The sequence below is a fragment of the Pundamilia nyererei genome, unplaced genomic scaffold (genome assembly GCF_000239375.1).
Source record: "Pundamilia nyererei isolate P.nyererei 1_Seehausen unplaced genomic scaffold, PunNye1.0 scaffold00045, whole genome shotgun sequence".
Taxonomy (NCBI): Eukaryota; Metazoa; Chordata; class Actinopteri; order Cichliformes; family Cichlidae; genus Pundamilia; species Pundamilia nyererei.
Genome location: NW_005187446.1, coordinates 2712437 through 2734509, shown reverse-complemented (window position 1 = coordinate 2734509; position 22073 = coordinate 2712437). Strand labels below are relative to the sequence as shown.

General features: G+C 39.8%; 1 protein-coding gene across 2 annotated transcripts in view; it reads left to right on the top strand.

Annotated features, from left to right (window-relative positions):
• Positions 1-20956, top strand: part of celf3b (cugbp, Elav-like family member 3b) — a 32879-nt gene extending 11923 nt beyond the window's left edge. Inside the window, exons 5-16 of one of the 2 annotated variants that reach the window (XR_311702.2) lie at positions 11982-12030; positions 12573-12701; positions 12789-12868; positions 13195-13350; positions 13791-13935; positions 14591-14737; positions 15021-15086; positions 15808-15912; positions 16066-16209; positions 16381-16544; positions 17300-17398; positions 19927-20956. Coding sequence is in view for 1 of the 2 variants with exons in the window: in XM_005732061.2 (XP_005732118.1) it covers positions 11982-12030; positions 12573-12701; positions 12789-12868; positions 13195-13350; positions 13791-13935; positions 14591-14737; positions 15021-15086; positions 15808-15912; positions 16066-16209; positions 16381-16508 (1149 nt within the window). In the remaining variant the exon portion in view is untranslated. The remainder of the gene's footprint in view (positions 1-11981; positions 12031-12572; positions 12702-12788; positions 12869-13194; positions 13351-13790; positions 13936-14590; positions 14738-15020; positions 15087-15807; positions 15913-16065; positions 16210-16380; positions 16545-17299; positions 17399-19926) is intronic. The other variant, XM_005732061.2, reaches the window with a different exon arrangement.
• The last annotated feature ends 1117 nt before the right edge of the window (positions 20957-22073 follow it).

Below are 22073 nucleotides of genomic sequence, written 5' to 3'. Positions count from 1 at the left end.
TCTTTAAGACCTAACACACATACACACACATGCACACATACTCCAACACACACTGTTGTTTATACATGACTCCAGAGGACATTACAATGACTTACATTCATTTCCTAGAGACTTACCTTAACCTTAAGCTAGTGCTGGGTGGTATGAAATATGTATGGTCGTTTTTAAGATTCTGGTGGTTTCGTTTTATGTCACAGTATTGTTATTATTAGTATTATTTTTGCCTATGAGCTTACATACAGACTTTAATGTCATCATAAAAAATAAATAAAACCTAAAATAAAACCACACAACCATAAGCAATAAATGTTCTAATCTTAGGCTCTGCTAATGAAAATCATTGGCACATGGCTATAGAGGCTGCTTTCTGTGATTTACCAGTGTAAACAGATTTTGGTCCTCATAAGTACTACCTGAACAAAATAAACACAGAAGGACCTTCATGTGTTGGCCTGTTTGTAAAATGATGTTTGTGTGGATGGATGATTACCAGGCCGTGTGTCTCTCAGATGCTGAACTCTAAAGTAGCAGTAAAGTTGAGTCCATATCACACACCATCTGCTTTGTAAAGCCAGACATTTTTAGCACAGCCTTGTGTCCACGTTCACTGAATGAAAAGACCTGAGTTGTAATTTTGTGAAGTTTGCTTCAAAACTTGCACAAGCACAGCTTTTTTGTAGCTATTTAAATCTTGGGTTCACACATTGGCTTATTGTAAACTGCCCACTGACTCTAAAATCCTCATATTTAAAATAGAGAACTGTTTTTTCCTGGCTGAAAGTGGCCCTTTAGGGCGGCTATGCAAGTAAGCATGATGTGTCAAGGCAATATATTAAAGGTGCATATAGGAAAATATATTTATCCATCCATCCATCTGTTTTCTTCCACTCATCCAATTCAGGTTTGCAGGCATAATAAATTTATACTTGAGTAAATTCCCTCCACTTAAAAAAAGACTTTGCTTGGGGGGGAAGGCCAAAACCTCTTTAGTGAGCAGAAACCTTTACAAAATAAGATAGATGTTCCACGTTAATGCAGATAGAAACTGGAAATACATTTGACTGATTATTGTAAGCTTACAAGAGGATTATCTTTCCCATTTGAATAAAATAAATGCATTTCAGAGTAGAAAACAATTGTCAGAAATCAGAGTATGCGAGGATCACTTAAATGCGGTGACCTTAGCAGATCTCAGCATTTGTTCTTGGATCAGGCTTTCATCAGTGATCACCCCTTTTTTTTTTTACTTGAATTAATTAACTCTTCCTAACACTCCGTCTTGCATAGATTTTCATGGCATGGCATGCTTTGGCATGAGTTGGCATCTTTTATTTTGTCCATGTCCATGTGAGACTGTCTTTCTCAAAGCTACAGCTTGCAATCCAGACATGGTGTTTCAGCATGTAATATTTATGTGTCTATACTGAGGCGGACGTATAGAACAGGACCATGCCGGGGGGGGGTGAATGAATGTGTGAATTTGTGTGAATGAAAGGGGAGGTTAAGCGGAGTGGAGGAGGGCCGTGAAGAGGTTTGGCATGAATAGGGGTGTATAGATGGGGAGGGGGGAAGGGTGAGACAGGGGAGGAGTAGAGGAGTTCGGGTTAGAGAGAAGGAGGAAACAAGACAAAAGTTTCCCATAATGAGCGTGGAGGAAGGGGCAGGCGGGTGGTGTGTAGAAGAAAGGGCTTTTTCTGGGTGGTGGAGGAGTGGGAGGGAGTCAGGGCGCACTTCTGTCAATTTAAACAGAGACATCTGTCAGAGGGGGCCACTGGTGTGTGTCTGAATATGTGTGTATGTGATTAGGCAGGCAAGGGGATGACAGGACTTTGGTTGCACCTGGGGTATGACCTCCGCTCTGAGGTCCCCCCTCTAGCCACACTCCAACTTCGTATCTGAATAATGGACGTTTTCCTCTGACCACAGGGCAATACTGGAGCTTTATGTGACCACATTACACAAACGTAAATCACCACACTTAATAATGCTGCGTTCAACAACAGAAAACAATGGGAATGGGACAACAAGCCTCATATGGGAGACAGAGAAAACTGGGCTCCGGGTTTTGCTTTTAGTTCAGTTGTGGTTGTGATTTAGTGCTATATAAATAAAACTGAATTGAATTACTTAACTAATTTCCTGTGACAGCCTGGTCTAAGGCACTTAAAAATTGTTCATAAAGTATGAACAAATTCCGCTATGAGAATATTGATAAAACACTGATTTGTGTTTGATATGTTCATACACATGATTTACACACAGATTTTTGGATACGCGCTGTTAGTAAATGAGGTGTGAAAATGAGGCTGTTGTGCCTTATTTAACAGAAATCTATGCTTTTTCTGCTGTTTCTGACAATTTGAGGTCAGACAAAAATGTCTTTGTAGATTGAGTAGATTAAATTCCAATTAACAAAAGTAGTTAACAAAAATTATTTTATTACCATGCTGGTGATTTCACTTTGGTTCTAGCTGAAATCTCTTTAGGGAATCCAAAAATGTATATGTGCAAAAAAAAAACAACAGCCATGAAATACTAGTTGGTTGACTGACTTTTAAAAGTACTGCAGTAGTAACTTGTTGATTATAAGATATTTCTTAGTCACCTGCCTTAGCCAGGCCTGAGATAGAGCTGTGCCTTCATATAAATATAAACAAGCCACATTTTAGTAAACTACTCATTTACATACAGTCCCTGGACCACGTCATATGAAGCTACACACTATTCAGATACCATATAGACACAAAACAAAGAACACAAACAAAAGACAAATACATAAAATACAATCATACTAAATTAAATATGATCACAGTTCTGGTTTGCTATAAGCCTTTGTGGAACATGTAGAATGTTCCTTTGTTATAACTGGTAAGCTATTCCAATATTTACTTCTGTTCACTGATAGCACAGTTTGTCCAAACGTGGTTTTGCCTAGAGGCACCTCGCAGTGAGTTCTTTGTATAATAAATTCATTTATACAAGGTGGGGAGTGCATTTAAATTCTTATATATAAAAAAGGCTCTGTTTTTTCTCAAAGCTGGAAACCTTTTGTTCTTTCAAAAATGTCCCAGAGAGTAAATTTAAAATGACCTTTTATCAAGCTTTTTTATGGCTTTAATGAAAAGTGATCCCGTTGAGGGTCGTTCCACACACTCTTCAGCATGTAAAAAAAATTCACTGAAGAATGAAGAATATAGAGGGAATTTATAACATTTTACATTTAGAAAAATATAGGTTTGGATTAGCTTGAAATGTAACCTTCAGGGTTATAAACTGCTTATGTTAAATTCTATCAACATTATTTAATCAAAATGAGTAAAATCCTTTTTCTATTTACCCCGAAGCAACCGAGCTATTTTGGCAACGACTATGACTGAGTGGAATTATTTATTATATAATTATATTTTATGGAGGAATACATTTTAAATTTGTTTTTGTAATTTCACTCAAGTTTCCTGTACCAATAAAATGATATTTATTTAGTCAGTTACAGTTAGTTATCTCAGAAAAAAGATATTTTTAAAACCTAAAGTATATTTGAATAAAATGTGCATTACACTATGCTAGTATCACTTTAACACAAAATATTAATAGTAATAGTGTGAGCAACAGCAAATTTTAGTTTTGTTTCAAGTTTTTGGGTCAGGATTGGATGGTTTCCCTTTATTACTACTTTGTTACATGTTTCTATTACATCTTTCAAAAAGACTATTTAAAATATTTTGTGGAGAAACACTTAAAATAATGAAATAAATGAAAAACTATTATGGGATTATTAATGGCCCCACACAACTTTATTTTTCATATAAAAAGTTTGAAACGTTGTAAAAGAAGAAAATGAATTAAAGAGATTTGTCATACAAGCGATAAAGTGAAAAAAGGCTAAAGCGGTATACCTTTTAAAATTTAAAGTGTGAACTATGAATTGTTTTCCAAGAAAGAGAAGTTTAAAAAAACAATTTCATACATCTATTTTATTCCTGTGACATGCAAAAAAGCTAAATCATCACCAGTCAGTGTGGTGTTTTTAGTTCTGTTAGGCTGTTATGTGAACACACAAGTCATTTGCATGTTTTTCTTGCTTTAATTTTCTGGGATCCTGCCTCATGCTGTAACTATCTGAGCATTCAAGAACGTGTCGCTGGCTCCGTGTTGAATGTAATCTCAGTGAATATGAGATTTTTGCAATCATGAATTTCTATGGCTCTGAGCAGCCTTTTTAATTCAGCCGTTCGTTTCTCAAAAGACTTACACTCCCTAAAATAGAAAGAAGGTCCAAGTGCATAGGTCTAGCAGTTATCCGCTATAGTGCTGTTGGATTATGTTGGACTAAATCCAGAGGATCAAATTTCAGTGAGTGCTCCACTGCTGCATGCAGAATGTTCTCATTGGGGTTTGACAAAAACAGCATATAATATTATAGGGATCAACAGGGTAGTTAGTTCTGCTTTATGGATGGTTTGGTGTCATTACTATGGAGCCTGATAAAGAGAAAAAGAGAACGAGAAAGAAAAGAGAATATGTTGCTAATCCGAGAGGCTGGTGAAGGGTTAACTGCCACACAGAGTATTGAGTGGAGAAGAAGGAGGGCGGACTTCTCAGGTGTGAAGAAGAGAATGAGGGAGAGACAGAGGGAGGAGGGATGAGAGCAGGGGGATGGGCCGCTCAGGAGCTTGTATTGTGGTTGCAGGCCCCCGTTACCAGGCAACGGAGCTGAGCTGAGATGCCAGGTTGCTAGGTAACCTGAGGGATGCAAAGCCTAACGTGGTGTGATAGAGAGACGAGGTGGGGTGGAGCTGTGCTGCCGAGCTGCTCCACCTCAGCGCTCACTGTATCTGTTTCTCACGTTTCAGTGTCTTCATCCAGCTGTGAATGAGAGGTGTGAGCCAGGGTGTCACATTTACCATATCCTACATGTGACACCCCGGGGTGGCTATGCATGGAACCATAACCGGCCACATGTAGTGAAAGCAAAGCTGATGTCTATGCGTTTTCCTTACATTTTGGACCATCTTTTACTGTTGAGTAACAGTAAAATATTTTAAGACTATTACAGCGAGTAGAATTTTTGTCACAGTCCTGATGATTTTCCTTTGTCGGAAAAGTGAAAACTTGGTTAGCATGGAGTATTTTAATATCACTTAAAATTAGGGCTTGATTATGACAAAAATGAGAATCACAATTCATTAGCAAGGACCGCAAAACTGAAGGTAAATGTAAAAAGGGGGCCCACAAGTCAATCTATGCTTTGTGTTGGTCCCAAGTCTGGAAAAATGAGGAGGGATGTGTCAGGAAGGGCAAAGGGCATCAAATCTTTGCAAAAATCAAATATGCAGATCACCATAATTCCACACTTGATCAGTCCAGACCTCGATGGAAGCAGGTTATGAAGAAGAAAAAGAATAGCAAAGATGATAGATGAATTACAAGGCCTCAGTGAGGGTCCGGAGCAGCGTGTGGGCCCGGCTAAGCCCTCTGATATCTGTGAAAAGAGGGGGGGTGGGGGGGGACGGGACGTGGCATTTATAGATTTATGACAGCAAGGGAACTGTAACGGGTGTCGCTCCGCTCCTGAATTTCAGATCAATTATCTCCAAGATTTGTTGGTCACTATTTAGATCACCATGGCTTAATAAGTTAACTTCACTTTTGAAACATAACGAAAATTGCATTTTCTAGTTCAGACTCCTCGAAACCAAAGGGTTTCCAAACAGCTGAATTGGTTTCACTACTCTTGGTAATCAAAGTCGCTCTTCCTTTCATCTTGACTTTAGCTGAGCTAAACCTGCCGCAGTCTTTTCTGAGAGCAAGTTTGGTGTTTTAGAGAAATATGTGCACCGCTGTGAGCAAAGGATGAAAGAACAGCAAATAAGAAAAGAACAAAACAATTGCTTTTGTTCTTGGACAATTGGAATTGTTTTACTCAAATTATCCGTTATCATTTCATTATTTTCAGCATGTTTTTCTATGACTACACATCCTCTTTGTATTTTTTTGTTAATAAATAGATTCAGGAGAGATACAAAATATAGTTATTTGGTGACTTTAACATTAGGCCACTAGATGTTGAAACCATGGATTTTTAAAAAAAAATAATGAAGTAGTTAATCATTTGCCAAAATAACTGCAAAATAATTTACGCTCACTGAATTATTGATGCTTCTCTCTTTAAAAATGTTTAAAATTCAAAATTTGCATTCTAGCTTAAAATGCCTGCGTGATCACCATCAATTGTCATTAATTTTACAATTCATTTGTTTAATCAGACTTACAATGTGCCCTCAACTTTGTTGAGTCCAGAATAAAGGTAGAGTCGTATAAATCAGTCATGTGGATTAGTCTAAAATATTTTTTTCAATATTCACAGTTAGAAACAGTGCTGCCTAGCTTAGTTTTTTGCATGCTGATGATGAGGATGGGTTTACTAAAATTCATGGAGAGAGTAAGAAAGTAAGACGTAATGGTAAGAAAGAAGAAAAAGAAAGATAAAAAAAAAAACGCCGTGATGGCTACGTCATGGGGTATGAAGGGATTATGGAGCTGAGAGTCAGGGGGAATTGAGGATAGGCGAGAGGAAGAGGGAGAGAAATAATGCTAGATCGTGGAGAAGGGGTAAAAATAGTTTTCCTTTCTTGTGCACTCTGGAAAATAGACATCTGAAATTGTGTGGATGGAGTGCTCCAGAGAGAGATTGAAAGGGGGGAAGGGTGGACAAACACACACGCACACACACGCGCACGCTCACGATTGAATGTTGTGATTCTGTGCTCTGTAATCAGTTTTATATTACTGTTTGTGATAACATTTGTTTCTTCTTGCGATTTAATGACAAAAAAGGGTCAAAAGAACAAAATGATAACATTGATTCAGCGGCGTCGTTTAATCCATGTCCCGAATAGTGTTTGTGCGCTCACATTTACATGCACACACTACCCCCTTCCCTCATAACACGGTGCAATGGTTTATTCCACTGATTTTGTGTAGGTGGGGGAGGGGGGGAGAATACGATTTGATTGGATAATCCAAGGATTTAATATCCCCTAATCCTGGCACAATCCTCTCTGCATTACTGCAGGGAGTAAGATTAACAGTATGTGTGTAGTATGTGTTTGCTTCGGTGTGTGCCAAAGGGCGGATGCTCTGAGAAGGGGGAAAACTGTAGTGGATACTGTGTGTCAGTGTATGTGTGTGCGTGTGTTGTCACCTCAGCATGCAAATGGGCTGTGTTTGCATGCCGTACATGATCGTGCATGTGTGTGTTTGTGTGTGTGGATGTGCCTCACACGCACACCATCGTATATCACATATCTCACCCTCATGCGTGGCCTCACATATGAATTCACTTTCCTCTGAGATATAGAAACTCTGCCTCTCAGGGAGGGCTTCTTAGTATGCAGCAGGACGGATCAAACCACGCTCCAGTATGAAGCCAGCTCCTTGTACGTGTTTGCAGATGGTTACTGTTAATTAAGCCCTAATTGGAACGTGAGTAATTAGAGGATAATTCGACTCGAAAGGAGCGTGTGGCTGTTCATGAGTGCTGGAGTAAAGGAGACAGAAATACAGTGTGAATGACTAGCGGGGGCTATACTATGTTTGAATTTTTCACTGGGGCTCAAGGGAATTTTAATTACTACAATGTAGATTCAATCCCTCACCCTTACTTATTAAGACTGCCTTTATCTCTCCATTATTCTCATCTTATTGCTCATATATATTTACACTTACTCAGGGCTCATTTTTCTCTCTATGATGCTACGATAAGAGGATGTGTTAGAGGGACGCTGAACAGGGGAAAGAAGAATTTACATTTTAAAAAATGTCTGGTATGAAAATGTAGGTAAAAGGCAGACCTTTTACATGTGATAACTTTGCATACAAACGCCAAAATCTAATTTTAGCGGTATTTTTATTTTAAGGCTTAACCATCAAAGCGGTTTGGAGCATATGATAGCCATGATTCTCCTGTGTCAGAGGAAATCACAGTTAGAAAATGAGCCTCATATTTAAATGTAGGTAAACAGGAAACCTTTTAGATGGTATTTTTTTGACAAGCCACCTATCGCACGTGGAGATGTGGCTCACAGATGTGATTTTCTGTGAAAACAGATTAAGCATCCAGGGTACCGTTTTTTGGGGTTTTTTTGCTACTCACTGTCAGCGACATTAAAGTGCACTTTTGCTTTTGTTATATATCCTATACCAATGGTGCAAAGGTGGGAAGAATTTAGTCTAGATTGTTTTAGATTGAGACACTTTGAGTGGGTGTAAAATTGATTTTCTTGCTGTCTTTGAATGAGCTTAAATGTGAATTTCAGCCCTGAAAAGTTCATGTGGCTACCTCCTTTTTTACTTATCCTGCTTTAAAAAATGCTGGTAAAAATAAGGTGACTTAAAAAAAGCACCAAATTTTGACCCACCCCTTTGTACATCTACATGAAAATTTTGAAGCGTTTTCATGTAGGGCTTCATTAAATATACTGAAGTTATTTTACAAATCAGCCGATTCTGAGGGTTTCATGATATTCTGTGTGTTGTGCCCTTATGATAAATGCTCATCTTTCTCTTATTATTTTACAAGGCAGGAAAAATGTGTGATGTTAAAGCCAGCAAACGCTCCTCCAGCACAAATTCTTTGTTTACTCAAAGAGCACAGGAGTCGCCCTTGGCAACCAGCGTTCTTGTTTACCTACCCAGTGTGCCGTCATATGATTGCCATGACAACGATCTCGTTGCTATGCCAATTTTCCAGTGCTATTGTGTCTTTATGCCGGCCGACTGCACCTTTCACCTGCTGCTTTTCCTCATCTCTTCTGATTCTTCCTCTCATCCTTTGCAGTACATCATGTGGGATTCATATTATATGGTTCTATTAAAGTTCACACACACACACACGCACGCACACTCGCACAGATGCTTTGATAAGCTTTGATTCAAAGGCCTTAGTTTGAAATCAGGAGGTGTTTCTGTTCAGTCTGTTTCAAGGATGAGCTTGAATAGGCCTAATGAATGAACAAATGGAAGAAGTGATGGATGGCTAGAGGGATAGGGAAAGGGTCAGTGGATGTAGATCCTGCTACAATCAGCCTGCTCTACAACACAATCCGAAATCAATGGACAAGACGGAGCTGATCAATGAGTTTGTATCACAAGATGGATGGCAACTTAGATGGACAGCAAAAGCACCCTGAGCAGGGCTAGGATTATGATGGATGGATGGATGGATGGATGGATGCAAGGTTATGGAAAACAGTCAGGGGGAAGTTTATGTGTATTTTCCATAGGTTTATGATGATGCTGACAGCTCGAGTCGATAAAAGTGTGGGGTTAAAAGTACATATCATTCCTTCCTTTGCACACCCCTTGTGTGCCCATGTGTGTGTGTGTGTGTGTGTGTGTGTGTGTGTGTGTGTGTGTGTGTGTGTGATGGCCTTGTCTTAGATCAATAGCTTTGTGGTGACAGCTAAGAGCTGATTAATCAAATGTATGGATCAGTCTCTCGCTGCTCTTCCCTCTCTTCAATTACCAGCTTCATTACATTGCCTTAACACCCCACTGGGACCTCTCTCCATTCTTTCTCTCCCCTTCCTCGCTTTCTTCCACCGTACTTCTCCTCCTCCTCTCTGTCTCTTCCCATCTTTTTTCTCTTCCTCTGTTTTTATCACCGTCTTTCAATAACTATAGCTGTAAACTACATATTATTGAGCTTAAAATCCTATTTTGATTGACAGGGAGGTATTAATATATACATGGATCCTTTCTGAGACCTATATATAATAATATAATACTATTATTATAATTTCCTCATTACTATTATTATTATTAATGTGTTAAAGAACAAACATAGCAAATCTCTGCATATGAATGAAGATTATATTCCTCCACTTTTTAGAGTAATGTACCCACAGATAAGAGCTTTTTGGTGAGATCCATTCCGTTCCTTTTAATTCAATGCCTTTTGTTTTTTGCTCTATGTTCCTTATTTGTTCTATTTTGATTAATTTTTTGCTTACAATCAAAAAAGTATATAATTAATAATAAATAGTTTTAGAATTCATTGTGAATTTATTTTGCAAAATGTGAAACTGTACTTGATGAGCGTGTTTTCTTGCTGTATATTTAGATGCCACTTCACTGGCTCATATCTCCTTTAGCCTCGTCTCCTACCTCCATCCCTCCTTTTGATCCAGCCTTCTTTTTTCTCTTCTTGTTTCCTTCTTTTCATCACCTTCATTCTGCAGCTCTGATCCTCCTTCTCTCTGCCCTCCTTTTCTCTTCCTGTGTTTTTATTCCCATCTTTCAGTAACTCCTCATAGACATAAAGTACCTATTTTAAAGGAAATATCACATATTGACTGGCAGTGAGACATAAGTACATGATTTCTTTAACATTATTTATTTCAAACTTTTAGAAGTTATTTTGAAACTAGAATTGTCTTCTATGTCTTTGCGGCTTTGCCCTCCTCCCTTCCTTCCACCCCCCTGCTTCTCTTCTTGCTTTCCTCTTTTCACCGCCATCATTCTGGAGCTCTCCTCCTCTTCCTCCTCCCCTAGCCCATTCCCCTGGCATTAACACTGTGCCTCATTGCCTCAGTGCTATGACTAAGCACTGTGTGTGTTTAGTATGTTTTTGTGCCTATGTGTGCTTCTACGTGTGTGTGTGCGTCAGACCTGTGTTTCTTTCTCTAAATAGCGAACGAATAGGGGGAGACATGGAGAACGTGTGTTTGCACGCGTGCATTAGCATTCATGGCAGTGGATGGGTGTAGTCGTGACATTTTTTAAAGATAGAGCAAGTCACGACTGAATCACGCCCAGCTCCTCCCTCCCGCCCTCCCTCCATCCCCTATTTCTCTTTCTATTCTTTTTGAATCATCCTCTCAGGGGCAGCTCTGCTTTCATCCTCCCACACTCGGTCTCTCTTTCTCCCTCTTCATGTACTACTTCTTTTTCCAGCCTTTCCATTCATTCCCCAGGTTCCTCTTGGCCTTCCACCTGCCCTTTCAGTCGGTCGAAGTTAGGCAGGGTCCCCCAGGTCTCTCTCTTTCTGTCTCTCGTTCAACATCCTTTTATTTTTAGCTGATTGCGCCTGGTCCTGTTACACACTTGTCATTTCACCCCACTACAAAATCTCTCTCTCTCCCTTGCCTCCCCCGCCTCGTTGCCGTATCTCAACCTCCTCTTGTCCCTCATCTAATCCGTAGTTCTTCAGTAATCCTGATCAGCTGGCCTGCATTCTTAATCTCGTCACTTCTCAATCCTCCTCTGTACTCCTGCATGCGTGTGTGAGACAGAGAGGCTGAAAGAGAGAGAGAGAGAGTCAGAAATCATAGGTAGTAAGACTGTGTGCGTTTGACAGGGATCAACCAGCCTCGGACAGAGTTTAGACACACCTGTTACCTGCTAACATTCATTTATCTGCTGCTAAAAATAAATCCCACTTGGATACACACAGGAGCCACATAAAAATATCAGCTACAGTCTATTCATCTTTACTTTTACAACAATATTAGTATTTGTGTCTGATTTGTCATTACACTTGATGCTTGTCTGGATTTCAAAACATGCCACAAAAACCGATGTTTTCCCTGACTCAATATCAGACCTTGGTTATGTACACAGGTGTGTGTGTGTATTCAGCATATAGTTACAGTAATGAGTCTGGGTTATGTTGTTTAAGAGATTTCTGTGCATTTTCCTGGTATTGCTGCCCAGTTGGTGAACAAAAATGATTTTTTTTTGCTAAAGTAAATTAAACCCGCCTTTAAAAAAAAAAAAAGGTTCAAAATATTGATTTTACTCTGGTGGAAAGCCAAAATTTCTTTGATGGATACCTGCTGATTTACAAAATACCAATTAATGTTTGAGTAAAATATGTTACCTAAAATGTAATGAAAGTGAAGTCAGTCTTAGAAAACAAATATGTCCAGGAGAGGCTTGTTTATGTTGACCATCCGTATTCCTGCTTGCTTGTCCCTCAGATGAATCGGCCAATCCAGGTGAAACCAGCTGACAGCGAGGGCAGAGGCGGTGAGAAACACGCTTAAACATCCAAACACGTACTCCTGCATTATGTCTTTCTGTCTATGTGACATAATGACATAATGCATTCCCCTTACTGTAAACGTAACCATCCAATCCAAATCTAAATCACTCTAACCAGAACTGTAAAATCAAGCCTGTAATAAACCTTTGACGTTGTGAAGACTGGCCAAAAGGTCCTCACAGTGTACAGATGTCCTTGTTTGCCAGATAGAAGGGTAGGTGTCAAGTTGGATCAGATAGAGATGGAAAGTAGTCAGCGGGGTGCCTGGCAAGTTGCTTTTTATAAATACGCACACATACATACACATTCAGATCACACTCTTTTCATGCCACTTTCCTGGTTTATGGTCTCTGTGGTCAATACTGCAACCTGGTGGACATAAATTGAATCTGCCATAAAAAGATTGTTTTTTTCTTTTACTGAAGACAGCCTTTACTCTATACCAGCCATGTCGCCAGCATTGGGAATATAATATTGAATTCATAACATTTTCTTCCCTTTCCTCCACACATCCTTGGCCTCTCAGAGGACAGGAAGTTATTTGTGGGCATGCTGGGAAAGCAGCAAAGCGATGAGGACGTCAGAAGGCTGTTTGAGCCCTTTGGCAGCATAGATGAGTGTACTGTCTTGAGAGGGCCTGATGGCACCAGCAAAGGTAAAATGCACTCAAATATAATACCACAAAGTGCTTCATTTCATGCAGTGCCATTTTTATTTTTAATTCAATGACTGTTTGTTACAGGGTGCGCGTTTGTGAAATTCCAAGGACATGCCGAAGCCCAAGCTGCCATCAACAGCTTGCACGGGAGCCGCACAATGCCTGTAAGCAGCATGCACATGATCGCAAAGGATAAAATCCATACGCATAAAACAAACAGACACAACCAAATATGTGTATGTACTTCTAAAGGCTTATACAGTGAACCGCAGGGGAGAGTTTGCATTTTTTGTAGGTAATAATGTAATGTAAATGTATTTGCTTTGGCCCTGCACTGCTCATTGTGCCGGGATAAGCGTGAGTCCCACGAGACTCATAAAGGATTAACTGGATAGAGGAAATGAATGAATCAACACGAAGCCTGGGCCCATTAACACCGAAAATTACTTGCAATTGAAACTTAATTCTGTCTTCACCTCTGTCCTCGCAGGGGGCGTCGTCCAGTCTGGTGGTGAAGTTTGCAGACACAGAGAAGGAGCGGGGGTTGAGGAGGATGCAGCAGGTGGCCTCCCAACTCGGCATCTTCAGCCCCATGACCCTCAATTTCCCCGCCTACAATGCCTACACGCAGGCGGTCAACGCACAGGCAAGCACAGACACATATAAACATTCGCTGTGCTGCACATGCATGCACCAAGTTTGTAAGGGGAGTGCTGTGCTTATGAAAGGATGTAATAAGTTTGAAGAGGCTATCAGTGGTCTAATTCAGGCTAATGTTATTACCCACACAACAGAACATACGTCATCTGGCATTAGCTTTCCCGCAACACACAACCATTAACCCACTGACTCGGGACATAATGGCCTTGTAATTAGATCTCTATTCATCTGTTCCTCCATCACTCCCTCTCCCTGCCCCTTCCTCTCATTTTTCTTTCCCCTTTTTCTCCCACTCTCTCTCTTTTTCCCATACCCATTTAACTGTGTCTTTGTTCTCTCTCACCCTCACTTTTTCTCCCCTCTTTCTCCCTCCTCTCTTCTACCTCTCCATCTCCTTCCTGTCTCTGCTTCCTTCCTTGTCCACAGCTTGTCCAACAGCAGGCCCTGGTTGCCCAGTCAGCGTACTTGTCTCCTGTGGCAACAGTTGCCGCCGTACAGATGCAGCAGATGGCAGCACTCAATGCCAATGGAATCATTGCCACACCCATTACACCCATCACACCATCCTCGGGTAGGCTTACATGCCATGCGTACTTAAATATATTCTTGGATTATTGGATGTATCTTCTAGCTGTACTTGTCAGTTTGTTATAACATCAAACATGATGCATTAGAAAAATAGTCACAACCCTTTTTCCTTTTAATGTTTCATGTTATCGAAAGAAAAGTCTAGATTGCTGCTTCTAGGAGTTTAAAGCATTCAGTTTATATTTTTACAGTGTAAGTCTAGCAAGATGAATCTCTGAATGAAGGTTTGGTTATTGAAGCAGGTGTACTCACATAGGAAATATAGTTAATGTCCTTCGAGATGCAAGATAGGCCTCTTGGTAGCTATCTTAAAAGGCCTCAAGGCACTTCTTTTGAAGTATTATTTTTAATTCATTTTAATTTCGCTGGTCACTGAGACATAAAAACTGCATGCATAGTGTTGCCAGGGAAGTTTTATCTTTTTTAAAGAACAAAGACTTATTCTAGTTCCCTGACTTTGCCCCCAAATGGGGTTTTAAAATCCTGAAAGTTGTACTTCTACTACCATCTTTCTACCACCAGATTTCTCCCATAAATCTAAACGTTTTATTCTTTAAGAGCCGTGTCTCTCATCTCTCTGGTATAGTGAAATATTTGCAATGACAGAGACTCTGTTTTGCTGTGATATCTGTCTGTAGGTACAAACACCCCCCCAACTATTGCAGCAACACCTGTGCCAGCGCTTCCTCCACCGATAGGAGTGAATGGTTACAGCAGCGTGCCAGCTCCCTCCAATGGGCAACAAACAGAAACACTATACACCAATGGCGTTCACCCATATCAAGGTATTTTGATCAAATCATTATGGAGTGTAGAGATATGTTTACTACTGTGATGTTGTGATGAGGACCGGATCCAAATTGCAGGACGCAAAGAAGACAAAGTGAATAAGGCTAAACACAATAACAGAGACATAGAAAATAAAAATACAAACAGAAACCAAGAACTCAATAAACACTACATAAACTCCAGGTCCATTACAGATATAGAAATAAAATAAATCACAAGAATTTATTAATATATTGCCTTTTTTTAAATTCTCCTTTTTTAAAAATTTCATATCCCCAGCTCAGAGTCCAGCAGCAGCCTTGGACCCACTACAGCAGGCCTACGCAGGCATGCAGCACTACACAGGTTGGTGTATGCGCAGATCACAGAACTGATCACTTATAATCATCTGAATTCTTCATAGATATTAATTTCTGTGTGCTTTGCTTACATTAAGATAGACGAGGCATGTAAACAAAATCAGTAGTAAATACATCTGCTCAAAAGCCACTGAAGATGATGTGACAGATGTTCACCATATGCATGTCCTTGTAAATCAAAGTTGCACATATGGATCAATTACACGTGGCTCTAAAAATCACGTTAGCTTCAGTGAAGTCATACACATATCTAATCCATATTCAGCCGTATTATTATTAATGCATATGTGTGTTTCCCAGCCGACGTCTCAGGGAGGAGGTTAAATCAAGATGAGCAGACTTGTGACTTTGTTATGAATGTGTCTGCTCTCAGACTGTCAAGGATAAAAGGACAGTTTGATTGACTGAATTCATTTTGTTTTGATTTATCCAATTTAATTAAGACACAAAAGGCTGGCGATAATGTAACACAGGACATATCATGTGTACATGATTCAATATCAAGGGGAGATGTAATGCGTGTACAGGCTCAGATCAACAGTGTCATTGTCTGGTGAACTTATTCCACTCGTATGTTACAGTTAATAGTTTTCACCTTCAGCAGAAGACGTTTCAGCTCGAACAGAGTGACTCTATTGGACGCTCCTATGTTGCCACTCGTTGTTGTGGTCCAATCATATTTTGTTGCTCCCTGTCTCTCCCAATAGCGGCGTACCCTGCTGCGTACGGATTGGTCGGGCAGCCGTTCCCCCAGCAGCCAACACTTGTTGCCCAGCAACACCAGCAGCCCCAGCAACAGCAGCAGAGAGAAGGTAATGTGGTTTCCTTTCTGGCCGGGGCCACGCCCCTCTCTCCAGTGATCTTATTTAAAGTTTTTTTTATTGCAAAGTTTTTACAGCCTGAGATCATTTATCAAACTCTGTCTACTGTGTGGATGCGTGCGTGTGTGTGTGGGTGTGTGTTAGGTCCAGAGGGGTGTAACATCTTCATCTACCACCTGCCTCAGGAGTTCAGTGACTCTGAGATGCTGCAGATGTTCCTGCCTTTTGGCAATGTCATCTCAGCCAAGGTGTTTGTGGACCGTGCCACCAACCAGAGCAAATGCTTCGGTGAGAAATGCAGACGGGGGAGAAAGGGGGAGGGAATGGGGGAGGACCGGTTTATCAGAGCGAAGAAAGGACAAGTGGAAAAAGTCATTGGCTGATGAAATACTGTGTTAATTAATGCGTGTAAACCCGCCTGACAAAATGACTAAAGTTAGCATTTTGCCTGTCTTTCAGGATTTGTGAGTTTTGACAACCCAGCCAGCGCTCAGGCCGCCATCCAGGCCATGAATGGCTTCCAGATTGGCATGAAGAGACTGAAAGTGCAGCTCAAAAGGCCAAAAGATGCCAATCGCCCATACTAAGTGACTACTGAGAGGATGAAGAACAAGTGAAGAGAGGTGAGGAGGTGGAGAGCAGGTGAAGAGTGGCACAATATGAGACAAGTGAGCCTTAGTATAGAGACAGAGTGCAATCAAGTCCCGCCCAAAGCAAACTAAGGCTAAAACAGTGAAACTCGTTAGTGTGGTGCAGGCATATTGTTACTGATATCCAGTGTCAGTTTTATTGGATGCTCCTCAGATGTTTACAGGACTGTGAATCATATTCAGAAAATGCTGCATTTGTATATACAATTACTTTTACACAATATAATGTTTAAAAAACTAAAATTAATACTGAAATAATTTTTTTAAAGTGTATTTTTAACTGAAAAAAATAAGCCCAGTTTGACAGCTTTATTAAACTAAATTAAAAAGAAAATTAAAATTAAAAGATATATTTCATATTTAAAACCAAGGATAATATTAAAAAAAATAAAAAACTATAATAAATATGAGGAGTCCAGTGGGCGTGGTTTTCAGAGTAAGACGCATTGCGCTCTGTCTCTGTGTTGGGGGAGCAAGCGGATAAATTTGGGTTAGTGAGGAAAAAAAAGTGGACAAGGTAACTTAGACTTGACAGTGCACAGCTAACTGACGGGGAAAGCTTTAACCTGACATTTCAGTGAAATATGCTTTGGGTAACTTACAGAAAAACAGCTTAATCAACTCAAGAAGAGTAATTATACTAAAATATTGTTTCCCTTTTTTATTTTCTTTGACAATCTTATTTATTTTCTTTCCTGCTGTTTTGATCTTTTCCTGAAACACCCAAGATCCTTCCGTCCAATCATAATTCACGAGGACCCCATCGCTATGGCAATGGTTGCCTAGTGACCGATAAAGCCCCGACCCCCCCTTCCTCTCACATTGTTGTAAGTTGATTGGTTGGCCTGTGTTTGGGTTGCTGTGGCGATTGATTGCCTGTGTTGGTTGCCCTTGGCAATTTTTGTTCTGTCACCTCGAGCAACCAGCCATGCGTTGACCTGCATGTCCTGTTGCTGTAGTGACCACAGACTGTGTTTGGTGCATTGTGACTTTATTTTGTATTGACCTGTGCACATACTGATCAATAACTATCAATAGCCCGGACTGTACTCAGAATCAACTGATTCGATTGGATACTTGATACTTTGAATCATTTTATAGTAATTTGATCAATTCTGTAGCAACGCTCGTTACTCTTTTCAGCCTCGTTTTTGATCAGTTTCTGTAGTGTTCTGTTTGGTGTGTTTATTATTTGAACAAATGGTTTGGGTAAAGTAGTGAGCGTGGGCATCTGTGTGTACGTATGTGTCTGTGTTACACTGTTAGCGTGTAATACAGGAGAGCGTAATCCTCGTTGTATTGGTGTCTGTACAGAAAGGTGTGCAGAGGCTTCCACGGTGGACTGCTGGAGAAAGCTAGAGCAGAAATACAGTTTACTGCAAATTACATTTACTTGTTTTATTATATTATGCAACATACAGTGGCCGTACATGTTGGAACAGAGGCCATGATGTGGTTGAACAGAGCTCTAAATATGGCCACAGACTGGTCCAAAGTATGGGCTACACAGGCCAGAAGAGAGACAGACAAGGTTACTTTCATTTTACTGACAAAGGCACACTGTACTTTGGAGCGAGCATGCATTTTGTTGAGCTGTGCTCTGATAGGCTGAGTTTTTAATCCTGGATTGTGATTTATTACAGTGTTTGATGTGCCACTTTAGTTTTTTGCTCCTTCGTTTTTCTCTCCTGAGCCATTTTCACACATGAACTCCAGACAGAGTCGGGAGAAACAGGTCACCACATTTCCGAACATGCCCTTCATTACATAGGCCACTTAGGACTCGCTGGAACTAGTAGTAGTGATGGTGAATTCACTGGCCAATTACATTCTATAGTTATACCTACAGGATATGTTTATTTTATATAATTAAGATGAGCACTTAGGTGCATTATGTAAGTCTTCCAGATTTTGCGATACAGGCTAACTTTCATCTGGAGTCCCTGGCAGTTTGAGGGCATTCATAGGCAGGAAAAAAAAGCAAAGATCCAAGGGCACCTAAGCACAGGTAAGAGTCATAATCATATGAACGATAAAACAAAGACATAAACAAAGAAAGACAACATATTAAACACTTATAAAAACTCTCATATAGACAAAGAGCATTAACACAATTACAAAAGCAGCGACCTGCAACACACTAAATCCGCTTACGTCACGTTTGATTGACATGGACTTTGTACCGGAGAGCAGGCAATTTAAACACTGTTTCAATTTTTCACATTGCACCTATTCCGCGTCATTTCTAGAAAAGTTCAGCGCTGCGGTGCATGTGTGAAAACAGCTTTTTATATATATATCCCTATCACTTCTTTTGTGCTCTTTTCTCCCTCTTCCCTTCACCACCTCCTTGCTCCTCTTCTTCTTTTCCCTCCTCTCTCTGTCAGGTTTTTTTCTTTCTGCTTCTCTCCCCTCCAGTCTCTTCTTTCTATCCCTCTAGCTCGTGTTTTGAGGTAAAGGGTATGTGGTTACCATGGTGGTATATAAAAAAAAAACTGTGAAAAAAAGTGCCTCTTGCTTATTGGAGAACAGCCTTCAACTATAGGAATTCTGGGAGAAAAATAACAAGAGAGACTGTGACGTAAATGTAATCCTCCACAAACCCGTAACCTTTACCAGAGAGCAGAAAATGTGTAGCTGCTGTCAGGTCGGTGTTTGGAGGCACTTTCAAATGGCAGCACACATTATAAATAAAGGATTCAGCTTCTATTTCTAGACAAGCTTTTACATAACAAATCCTTGTGGGTAATAAGAAGGCCATGTAATACCTCGGTATAATACAAAAAGTTGTGGCCACTTCTTTATCCTGATTAAAATGATCACCCAGAATTTCTATACTGCAAATGCCAGAGAGTGATGCATGTTGGTAGTAGTGTTTGCTTGCTATGAATCGAGGCACATGTTCATAAGGACACAGAGACATAAGTGCATACTTCTAGATTCTGTAGACTTACTAACACACACACACACACATTTACATCCAAACACACACCTACAGTCCCACAGTAACACATTTGAGTGATTTTCACTGTATTGAGTTGCATGATCCAGGCACTGTGTGTGTATGTGTTTAAAGCACCATGAGTTACCGCTGCTGAAAGACAGAATGATGCTTTCTTGTTTGACGCACTCACCTGAGACTGAAGCTAAGCGAAGCTAGCAGCATCCTGAGGTGCAGTTTGCTGCAGGAAGTGTGGCAGTCAGGCCTACACAGGAGTCTTGTTTGACAAGCTGTGAAGATCAGAGAGAAACGCAGAGCCTCAGAGTATTTATAACTCTAACAGATCCTCCCTCCTTCTCTGTCCCTCTCTCCTTTTATCACTCCCTCTACCCTCCAACTCTCCTGCCTTCACAGGTGACCTTTCAGAGTCCAGCCGAGGAGGAATCCCAGGGTTCATTGTGCTTTCAGACTGTCTGCTGCCTGTGAGCGTACGCGGACTGCAGCCACACTCACGCAAACACACAAACATACATCAACACCGAACCTCATAGGGTTCGTGGCTGATATGTACATAAAATGCACAAAACCACACACACACACTTGCTGACACTTACACAAATACACACGCGAGTCAGTAATCTCACCCATACGGCCGAGACCTTGGTTTGACCATAGTCTGTGTGGAACAGGGTGTTTAGTACAGCTAAGACAACTCAGACCAAGTGAGAAGGGTGAAATCAACCTGCTGATATATCACTCCAATAGACTTTAACTTGTCTATACCATGTCTAATACATGACAAATATAGAGGGACCGATGTTTCATAATAAAAACCCAAGAAAATACAAAAAAAGACGACTAAATGAGTAGGTTAGAGAGACTTTGGAGAAGATCCTAATGACCTGTAAATAGTTTAGTTTACAAAGAGCAGCATTTAAAAAACAAGAAAAATGCAAAAAGAATACTACTTTAGATAAACACTGAGCAGGACACAGCAACATTATTATTATTATTATTATTATCATTATTATTATTATTACCACTAGTAACATCATCATCTTCATGAAAGGAAAATACATTCCAAATTGTAAAATGGGAAATCACTAACCTATTTTAAATTTCTACTTAGACTTTAGGTGAAACACGGGGGAGGGAGGGATTGCACTTTTATTCGGGAGGTTTTAATATTTGAGCTATTTTTTATTTATTTACTAATTTATCAATTATTTTGTTTATTGGGAGAAAAGGGGGTTTGAGTGGGTTGCAATATTTTGATTTAGGATTTTCTAGAGGAAAAAAAACAACTTTTGAGGGTCTGTCTCTCTCACTTCTTGCAATCGAGTAATTATAATGTATGTATTAATTATTACAGCAATTATATTTATTTCTAATTTATTGAATCCTGTTTTTGATCCACTCTCTTTTTAAGTTTAAATAAAAAGTATCATACTAAAATGTCTGATGTGTAATCCATGTGAGTGTTTGCATGCATGTGGGAGGGGAAGAAAGGGAGCAGGACTGGTCCAATGAAAATCTGCATTTGGAAGGTTCAGCAAGGAAGAGAGCGCACATCCAACTTTTCACCAGGAGGGGGCATCGCTACAGTAATCAGAGAAGAAGGAGAGAATTGAAATACCAATTAAGCTGCACAGCTTGTGATCTCATTTCATTCTTTATGGGAGCAGGCTACTTTTCTAATAGTAGATGCATTCGTCTTTCTCGGGAATAAGTATACAAGAGTATTATTTCTAATGATTAATTTACCAATAGAGAAAACTATTTAATAATAATGTGATGTGTGCAGAGCACATTTTTAAGAAAAAATGATTAAGCTGACTAAATATGAGTCCACAGGTGTGGGATTTGTTAGACCACTGAGAGGATACATTAAGTAGAGGAAATTTTGAGCATCAGACTTTTAATTTCCTGTGCTTGGATTTTAACTCCTTCTATCCTTCAGTCTATGGTGGACATATCTGGATTTAGATGAGGGGATATACACACACAACACACACAGCCGTCTACATAATCCCTATGCTTCTCTAATGTTTCCCACTGAGATCTACAGCTACAAAAGTGTTTCTCTGGCCAAAACAAGTAAATAATTTAATAGGAAGAGATCATTCTGACATTTATTACAATATTGATTGAGGTTAGCAGCCAAAAAAGACCTCATCAATTTTATTATACTACATTTATTTTTTATGGTGCATGAGGCCATTCAAAGATAAGATGTCAAATTGGGAATATTCCAGGATGTGATATTTTCATTACCGCATGGGCTTTCTTAATATTTTATGTTATTCAAGTATAAAATATTCTATTTATTGAAGTTTTTTTTATCATAGATTGTGTTTGATTAAACTTTTAGCTGTTGCAAAACATAGGTAAATACAACACATCTCATGTTATTTAACCTTATCTTTGTGACCAATTCAAATACTTGTATGATTCAAAGTTAAGTTAGGACCAAGACATACCCCCACCCCCCGCCCTCACTTTGTGGGCCAAATATAGTATTTAATATAATTAAACTCAAGCACAGCCTTATTGATCTGATC